This window comes from Rhinatrema bivittatum, chromosome 3, assembly GCF_901001135.1.
Source record: "Rhinatrema bivittatum chromosome 3, aRhiBiv1.1, whole genome shotgun sequence".
Classification (NCBI taxonomy): domain Eukaryota; kingdom Metazoa; phylum Chordata; class Amphibia; order Gymnophiona; family Rhinatrematidae; genus Rhinatrema; species Rhinatrema bivittatum.
Window position 1 is genome coordinate 413,313,713 of NC_042617.1, and position 7,942 is coordinate 413,321,654.

General features: G+C 42.4%; 1 protein-coding gene across 1 annotated transcript in view; it reads left to right on the forward strand.

The window, feature by feature from the left end:
* HMGCLL1 (3-hydroxymethyl-3-methylglutaryl-CoA lyase like 1) overlaps positions 1-7,132 on the forward strand; it is a 250,155-nt gene extending 243,023 nt beyond the window's left edge. Inside the window, exons 8-9 of the mRNA XM_029595695.1 lie at positions 550-675; positions 6,190-7,132. Coding sequence (XP_029451555.1) covers positions 550-675; positions 6,190-6,291 — 228 coding nt within the window. The 3' untranslated portion in view covers positions 6,292-7,132. The remainder of the gene's footprint in view (positions 1-549; positions 676-6,189) is intronic.
* The last annotated feature ends 810 nt before the right edge of the window (positions 7,133-7,942 follow it).

Consider the following 7,942-nt stretch of genomic DNA (forward strand, 5'->3'; position numbering starts at 1 on the left):
GTTCTTTAAAGTCAGGAGTGTTCCGTGCGCACACGTTAGGGGGCAGGGCCGACGCCGAGGAGGGCGCCGAGCCCCAACGCAAGGAGCGCTGCGAGGTAGAAGACCCCGATGGGCCTGGGGATGCTCGTGGAAGCCGCGGACGAGCAGCATTGGGAATGAGGGAGGAGCTGGTAGACGGGCGCCCCAGGTGAGCAGGCTCGGTCGCAGCACCAGCACAGCCGGGAAGTGTAACACATCTAAAGCAGGAAGTCTGTGAGGGATGAATTTAGGTCAGTTAAGGAAAAATACATGTGTAGATTTCATTTTCAGATCTATGTATGTTATTTTCTATGAGAAAAGAACATAAAAAGCAGATACAAATGTCCATGGTAAGTTTTGAAGCAAAAATGTGCATGTACTTTTGCAGTGAAAATTGGTATATAGTCTGTGGGAAAAAAGTACTCAAAGGATTTTGTCCCAGAGTGCATTGTTTGAAAATTTCCCCCAAATTGTATTGTACATAACAGAAGATCAAACAATGATATTTATGTATTCTTTTATTTCTTCTAGATGGGAGTTAGTGTTGTGGATTCTGCTGTTGCTGGATTAGGTGGTTGCCCCTATGCAAAAGGTGCTACGGGAAATGTAGCCACAGAAGATGTGATTTACATGCTTAATGGTTTAGGAATCAATACAGTAAGTTGTTTTCAATTCAACAGAATATGAATCTGTAGTCCTGAAATTATCATTCATAAATTTAATGATTTTGAAAATATTATTTATTAAAGGAATTTTATTTTCTACATTATTTTTGGAAATATACAGTAGTTCAGTTATGTAGATATTTTGTGCATAATGGAGTAAATTTGCAAAGGGGTTTCAGGTATAAAAATATCATATATATGCATAAGTACTGCAAGATACACTATTTTATAAATGTTGAGAGTGCTTATTATTTTCCATTTCATGTGTACATTTTACTGGTAGATAAAAGGAGCAAGCTTGGGCTTTCTGGGCTGGAAAGCACACATGATAGGTGCTATTCTTTAAGAGATATTCATGTATATGTTACAGAATGTATTCATATACTTTTACACCTGCTAATTGAATGGCACAAGGAAATAAGACTTGTCTGTTATCTGCAATTTTTGGGTGGGTGGTCTAGATGAACTGATGAGGATTCAGGATAATGTGCTAGAAGGTACAGGTGAACTGGACATGGACTGGGTGAACTGGCAGAGATATCAGCGAACCGATGATTTCAACTATGCACACAAATAAGTATTTTTGAAATGGTATACTTGCATATTTAATAAATACTGTCATGTTCTGTGTGTCTAGAGTTAGACAGTGGGCCCCTGGGTCATGGTAACGGTAGACTCCACCCACAGGGAGGAGCCCTGTTGTGACTCACCATGACAAGCGGAGTCTCAGTAGACAACAGAGAAATAACTTTATTATACTGCAATGGTAACCCGAGGAATGGGTAATGAACTTAGTCCAAGATGTAGGACCTGCAAGCAGGTTTTTTCCGATGATAGCCCGCAGCGCGGGATGGACCTGGAAATACTTCCTCTCAGTGGTGCTTGTGTAGGATATCTCTGGTAGAGGCCCGTAATGCAGAATAGGCCGGAGATAGTGGATGGATGTACACAAGGTAATAGAGAGGCGATGGTATCATTCAGCGTGGGGTGCCCTGAAGAATACCTTCTCTTGTTGGTGTCTGTGCAGGCGATATCCGGTAGTGGTCTGCAATGCGAAGTAGGCCGGACGCTGGTGGCAAGTTGCACAAGATGGTATGGATCCGGTAGTGGGCCGCAGAGCAGGGTAACCCGAGAATGCACACAGTGAAGGTAGAGGCAGGTGGAGAGCAGGCACTGTACTCACTCGGCACTGAAGAAGTAGATTGAAGCGTAGGCACCGAGAAGACCTGGAACAGAGCAGGCCCAGGTCGTCCAAGGAACGATGCAGGACTCACTGAAAGAGAGCAGAAGCAGTGAGAGAGGCACTCCGAGGAGTGGATAGCCCTGAGTATGAGCGAGGCCCCAGAGGAGCAGGTACTGAGAACACTCAGACAGGAACAGCAACCAGTCACAGAATGGAGGAATAAGCAGGACTGGAATCCTTGCTAACTCGTCGTACTGAAGATCAGCTGAGCTTAAGTAGTAGAAGTGGGTGAAGTCATGCGGTGAGGACACCTCCAAGGTTCCCGCCATGATGCACTCAAGAAGGGGTCAGGCGCGAGCGCATACCCTAGGTTACCCCGGAAGTAAAATGGCTGCCAGGAGCACCCACACCGCCTGGGAATGCCATGAGGGTCGGCATGGAGAAGCGGAGACGGCTTTCTTCCCCAGACTAGAAGCAGAGGAGAGAAAAGAGGTGAGCAGTAGAGGTCGCAGCCGTCTGCGACCGACGGGCGCAAAAGTACCCCCCTTCTTAGGGCCCCTTCCAGGGGGTTTCGGCTTCCTAGGATGAGCAAGATGGAAACGATGTAGCATCTCCTTGTCCAGTATATTGGCGGCAGGTTCCCAGCTGTTCTCTTCGGGTCCATAACCCTCCCAGGAAATGAGATATTCCCAATGCTTTCCCTTTTTACGTACATCCAGGATGTCATAAACTTTATATGCGATGTCCTCTTCAGCATCCAAAGGTTGTAGATCAGGTGTTTTGCTAGAGAACTTCGAAAGGATGAGCGGTTTCAGGAGTGGAAAGCATTGTGTATTTTCATCAAAGGTGGCAATTTCAAGCTGTAAGTTAATGAACCCAGGCAGCGAAGGACAGTGACGGGACCAATATACCGTGGAGCAAATCGACTGAAGGTTGCTTGAGCCGAATGTATTTGGTACTGAGGTATACCTTATCTACTGGCTTGAACTGGGGAGTCGCTTGTTGATGAGCATCATAGAATTGTTTTTCCCGTTGTCCAGCTTTGTATAGAAGCTATATGGTTTTAGTCCAGAGTTGATGAATCTCATCCTCAGTAGCCTGAGCAGTGGGTGATGTTCTAGATAATGGCATAGGAAATGGTGGAAGAGGCTGGCAGCCATAGACTATCTGAAAAAGAGTGGAACCAGTGGCGGACGCCGGATGCGAGTTCAATGCAAACTCTGCCCAAGGTAGCAACTCTGCCCATTCATTCTGCCTAGAGTTGACATAGGCCCGGATGAACTGCTTGAGGGTTCTCTTCATTCTCTCCATGTGTCCATTAGATTGGGGGTGATAGGCAGAAATCAGGTCTAATGCAATGTCGAACTTACGACATAATGCCTTCCAGAACTTGGCGGTGAATTGCACACCTCTGTCCAATACAATATGTTTGGGCATCCCATGTAACCGTAAAATATGTCACACAAATAGTTTATAATATAATCAAACCTAGAACAAAATATTGCTCTGTCGCTGTAAGAAAGAATTTTTTATCGTTTATGTGTCAATTTTAAATAAAAATATATTCAGTGTTAGAATTTTAATTTCAATACCTACACTCAAAGTAGGTCTAATGATTTTTCAAAAGATCCGGTAGTGGCCCACAGCGCGGGGTATGCCGTAGATGACTGTACTCTGATGGTGATGCTGAGGTAGTCAGAGGTACGGAAGCTCAGAAGGTTCCTGAAGAGGTTAAGACAGCAATCTGCAGCACAGGGTATGGTGAAGCGAATCCTGCTGAGGAGGATGCGGTAGTGGCCCGAGGCACTGGGTACACTGCAGGGAATACCAGCAAGGCTTGGTAGAGTTGAAGTATGAAGAAGGTACTCACGAGAAGTGGTTCCAAGGGAAGTCCTGAGAAGTAGAACAAACAGGAGTTCAAAGGCAGGAAGGCCATCCGAGGAGCGGATAACCTAGGAACACAAAAGAGCCCCCGAGGACTGGGTACTCAGAGCGTTCGCACAGCAAGCCAGGAACTGGAACCTTTAGCCCAAGAGAAGTGGATTCAGCAACGAGGAAACTCCTTGCTAACTCGTCAGTGCATAGGGCCGGTCTGCTTAAGTACAGGTAGCGAGACTACGTCATCCGGAGTGGACGCCCCCGAGGTTCCTGCCATGACATGTACATAGCTGGCCCATGCACACACGCGCACGCCTATGTGACTCCAGAAGCAAGATGGCAGTCGGCAGCGTCCACATTGTCCTGGGAATGCCAGGGGGTTGGCGATGACTGGCGGAGGCCGCCACTCGTCCTAGGTTTGATGGTGCAGTGAAAAAAGAGGTGAGCATGAGAGGTCACAGCCGTTTGCGACAGACAGGCGCAACAGTCCACTGGGAAGCCATCAACTAGCAAAGATTATGGATTTAAATGTAAATGATTCTCCTCATGGTATCATGCTATTTATTGAAATCATTCACATACAAACCAAAAGAGCTACTTCAAAATTTGATCTCTGTTTCTGCCTCAGGTCTCAGAGTACATCTCAATGCCATAGCAGCTTACTGTGTTCAAATTGAGGGTATGCTAATATCCACTTTTCCATTGGTATCCAAGTTCATGAAATGCTTATGGCGTAGCAAACCTCTGGTTCTGAAACTACCTTTTCCATTGGACCTGAACATACTTCCAACACAACTTATGAATTCATCTTTTGAACAGTTGGAGTCAGTTTCTCTCAAATTTCTAACGTGAAATGATTATTTCTTGTTGCAAACATGTCATCCAGAAGAGTCAGTGAACATCAAGTTTTAATTCATGACTTTCCTTGTATGCAATTCTTGCACAATAGAGGGGTGTTCCACAAACACCCAAAGTTTCTACCAAGGATGGTGTCAGCTTTCTTGATTAATCAAGCCATAATGTTAATTATGTTTTTTCTGAGGCCATTCACATATGAAGATGAAAAGGTCCTTCATTCCTTAGACTGTAAAAAAGATTTGGCTTACAACAGTAAAAGAACTCAGCCACATCATCAAGCCTTGCAACTATTCATCTCTTGTGATCCTAACTGACTGGGCATAACAATTGCCAAATGACATAAGATTACAGACTCAATCAAGGCTCGTCAAGTTAGAGCCATGGTTGCATCAGTGATTTATTTATGAGCTGTATGTCTTGAAGACATGAGCAAAATTGCAACTAGGTTGTCAGTGCACATATGTCCCATTACTCTCTGGACAATCTTTCAAAACATGACAATACATTCAAACAAGCAGATTTGCCTACCATGTTCATCCAATAAACTGCTCTCTATGGTGGTTGCTTAGGAAATGCTCTGCTGCAGCCTTCAGCTTGGGAGTCCCCACATGTTATGGCTAATTCAGCCCTGCTTGTTGACTGAGAAAGTGAGTTTACATGCCATAAATGGTGTTCTCTCTAGACAGCAGGATGATTAGTCATGAGAGGTCTTGAACGAGTAGATGTGACTCGGTTATTTACACTTTCGAATAATAGAAGGACTAGGGGGCATTCCATGAAGTTAGCAAGTAGCACATTTAAGACTAATCGGAGAAAATTCTTTTTCACTCAACGCACAATAAATCTCTGGAACTTGTTGCCAGAGGATGTGGTTAGTGCAGTTAGTGTAGCTGGGTTCAAAAAAGGTTTGGATAAGTTCTTGGAAGAGAAGTCCATTAACTGCTATTAATCAAGTTTACTTAGGGAATAGCCACTGCTATTAATTGCATCAGTGCATCAGTAGCATGGGATCTTCTAGGTGTTTGGGTAATTGCCAGGTTCTTGTGGCCTGGTTTGGCCTCTGTTGGAAACAGGATGCTGGGCTTGATGGACCCTTGGTCTGACCCAGCATGGCAATTTCTTATGTTCTTATGTTCTTAAATACCTGCCCGCCTCCCTAGAGAGTCAACTACTTAGCTTGACTTAGATCTAAAATTGACTGAGGGGGCTCATGAGGCAACACCCACATGGGAGTCCCTGCAGAGCAAATGTTATATGAGACTCAACTACTTAGCTTGACTTACCTTGACTTAGCTTGACTTAGCTACTTAGCTTGACTTATATCTAAAATTGATTGAGGGGTTCATGAGGCAACACCCACATGGTCAGCAGAGCAAAAGTCCTATGAGCATAGAGAGAATGGTCCGTTTGGCATGGTCAGATGATGCCACCCTATGAATCATGGCTAATTCATCCTGCTGTCTATGGAGAACATGTTTATGGTAAGTAAACATGCTTTTTCCATTAGCAGAGAATTTCTGGATAAGGTTCAAAGTATAATGTTCCTAATTCAGTCATAAATATAACATTTTCTTTTCTTCATTTTAGGGTGTAAATCTTTACAAAGTGATAGAAGCGGGTAACTTCATCTGCACAGCTTTACGCAAGAAGACTAATTCCAAAGTGGCACAGGCATCATTTCCTTCATAGACCTTTGCTGGATTTGTGTAATGTCGTATGTGTTTTAAAGTTCATTGTGTAACACATGTATGTCGTCTTACTTGAAATCATCTGCAAAGCTTTATTGCAATTTTTTTCTGGTAATGGAGACCAAGAATGCAAAGGAAGTTTTTTTATTTTATTGAATAATAGAAGTGTATGAGGAATGAGGAATCAAAGATTTATAATGGTACAAGCCATCAGAAAAATGTATCTTCCTTATTTTTATTAGCTTTGATAAAAATAGACATTGCACAGAAGAAGATATAAAGGGAAATTTCAAAATTCCTTTACCTATATAAATGACTATTTATCCAGGTAAACAGGCAGTCTGAAAATTGCCCACCCTCTATGCAGGCCAAAGGACATGTGAGAATCAATATGTGCACTTTTACCTGTGAGAAAAGTAGGTGGGATAAGAGGTGGTGTTAGTTTGGGAGAGATAACAAAATGTGTAGTTCTGGATTTTCAAAACTATATATATTGCTTTTCAAAAAATATCTGCAGAAAAAAATAGGTAGAAATCGCTGCAGGTACTTTTTCCCCTAGGAAATTTTCAAAGAGAAAGTGCATATATTCTTTCTCTTTGAAAACTGATGCAAAGTCTATTAGGAAAAGAGCCCTCTGGACTTTCAACAATCTGCATAGTTTTGAAAATTGCTCCCAGATAGTATCCTCTCGACATATGTGTCAATGCAAACATCATTGCATCAGGAGATATATAATAGAATACTGTGAAACCAAACCAGTCAATAAGCCTAATAGAAATGTTTCTCTTTTGATAAATGATGCCACTTATGTAACAGTTTTGTTATTCTTTAATTCCCTTGTGAATAAAGGCAGGCCATCTTTGTGGAACATTTTGTTTGTGGATTGAATCCTTGAGGCATATGCCTGTTGTTATCAATGAATATAAGAAGCAATATGCTGGCTCAGACCAATGGCCCATCAAACACAGTACCCTGTCTCCTGCAGTGGCCAATGCAGATCACTAGAAAGTAGCTGGTAGATACTAAAAAGGGAGATCCCATTCCATGTTCATCACTCCCAGAAATAAGAGATGGTTATCCCCATATCTACCTGGCCAATAATTGTTGTTGGATCTTTCCTCCAGAAACTTGTCAAAAAAACTTTTTTAAACTCAGTTATGTTATGAACCTTGACTACATACATCTTCCGCCAACAAATTCCAGAGCTTTATTTTGGGTTGCCTGAAAAAATATTTTCTTAAATTTGTTTTAAAATTGCTACCAGTTGCAGTCATAGTGTGTCCCCTTCTCCTATAGGAAGGAGTAAATAATTGTTCCCTATTAGCTGTGGACCATGCATAATTTTAAATTTAGATCTTTTTAATGACAAATTATAAAACAGAACAATGTAGTACACAATTGTTTCTGTTACACATCATACTACCAAAAACCAAGAACAATGAAAACATTTTAGCTTTATGTTTCTCCCCTTAGTAATTTAATACAGCTACAATAATTATACTTTCATGTCCAAAAATGTATAATACCCTTTATCTTACCCCTTATCCTGTTCCAAACCCACCCCTCTCCCCCCCCCCAGCCAAGATTAAGAACCTAACCTATTTAGCTTTTCTACTTAAGGGATCCTTCTCATTCCATTTGTCATTTACTAA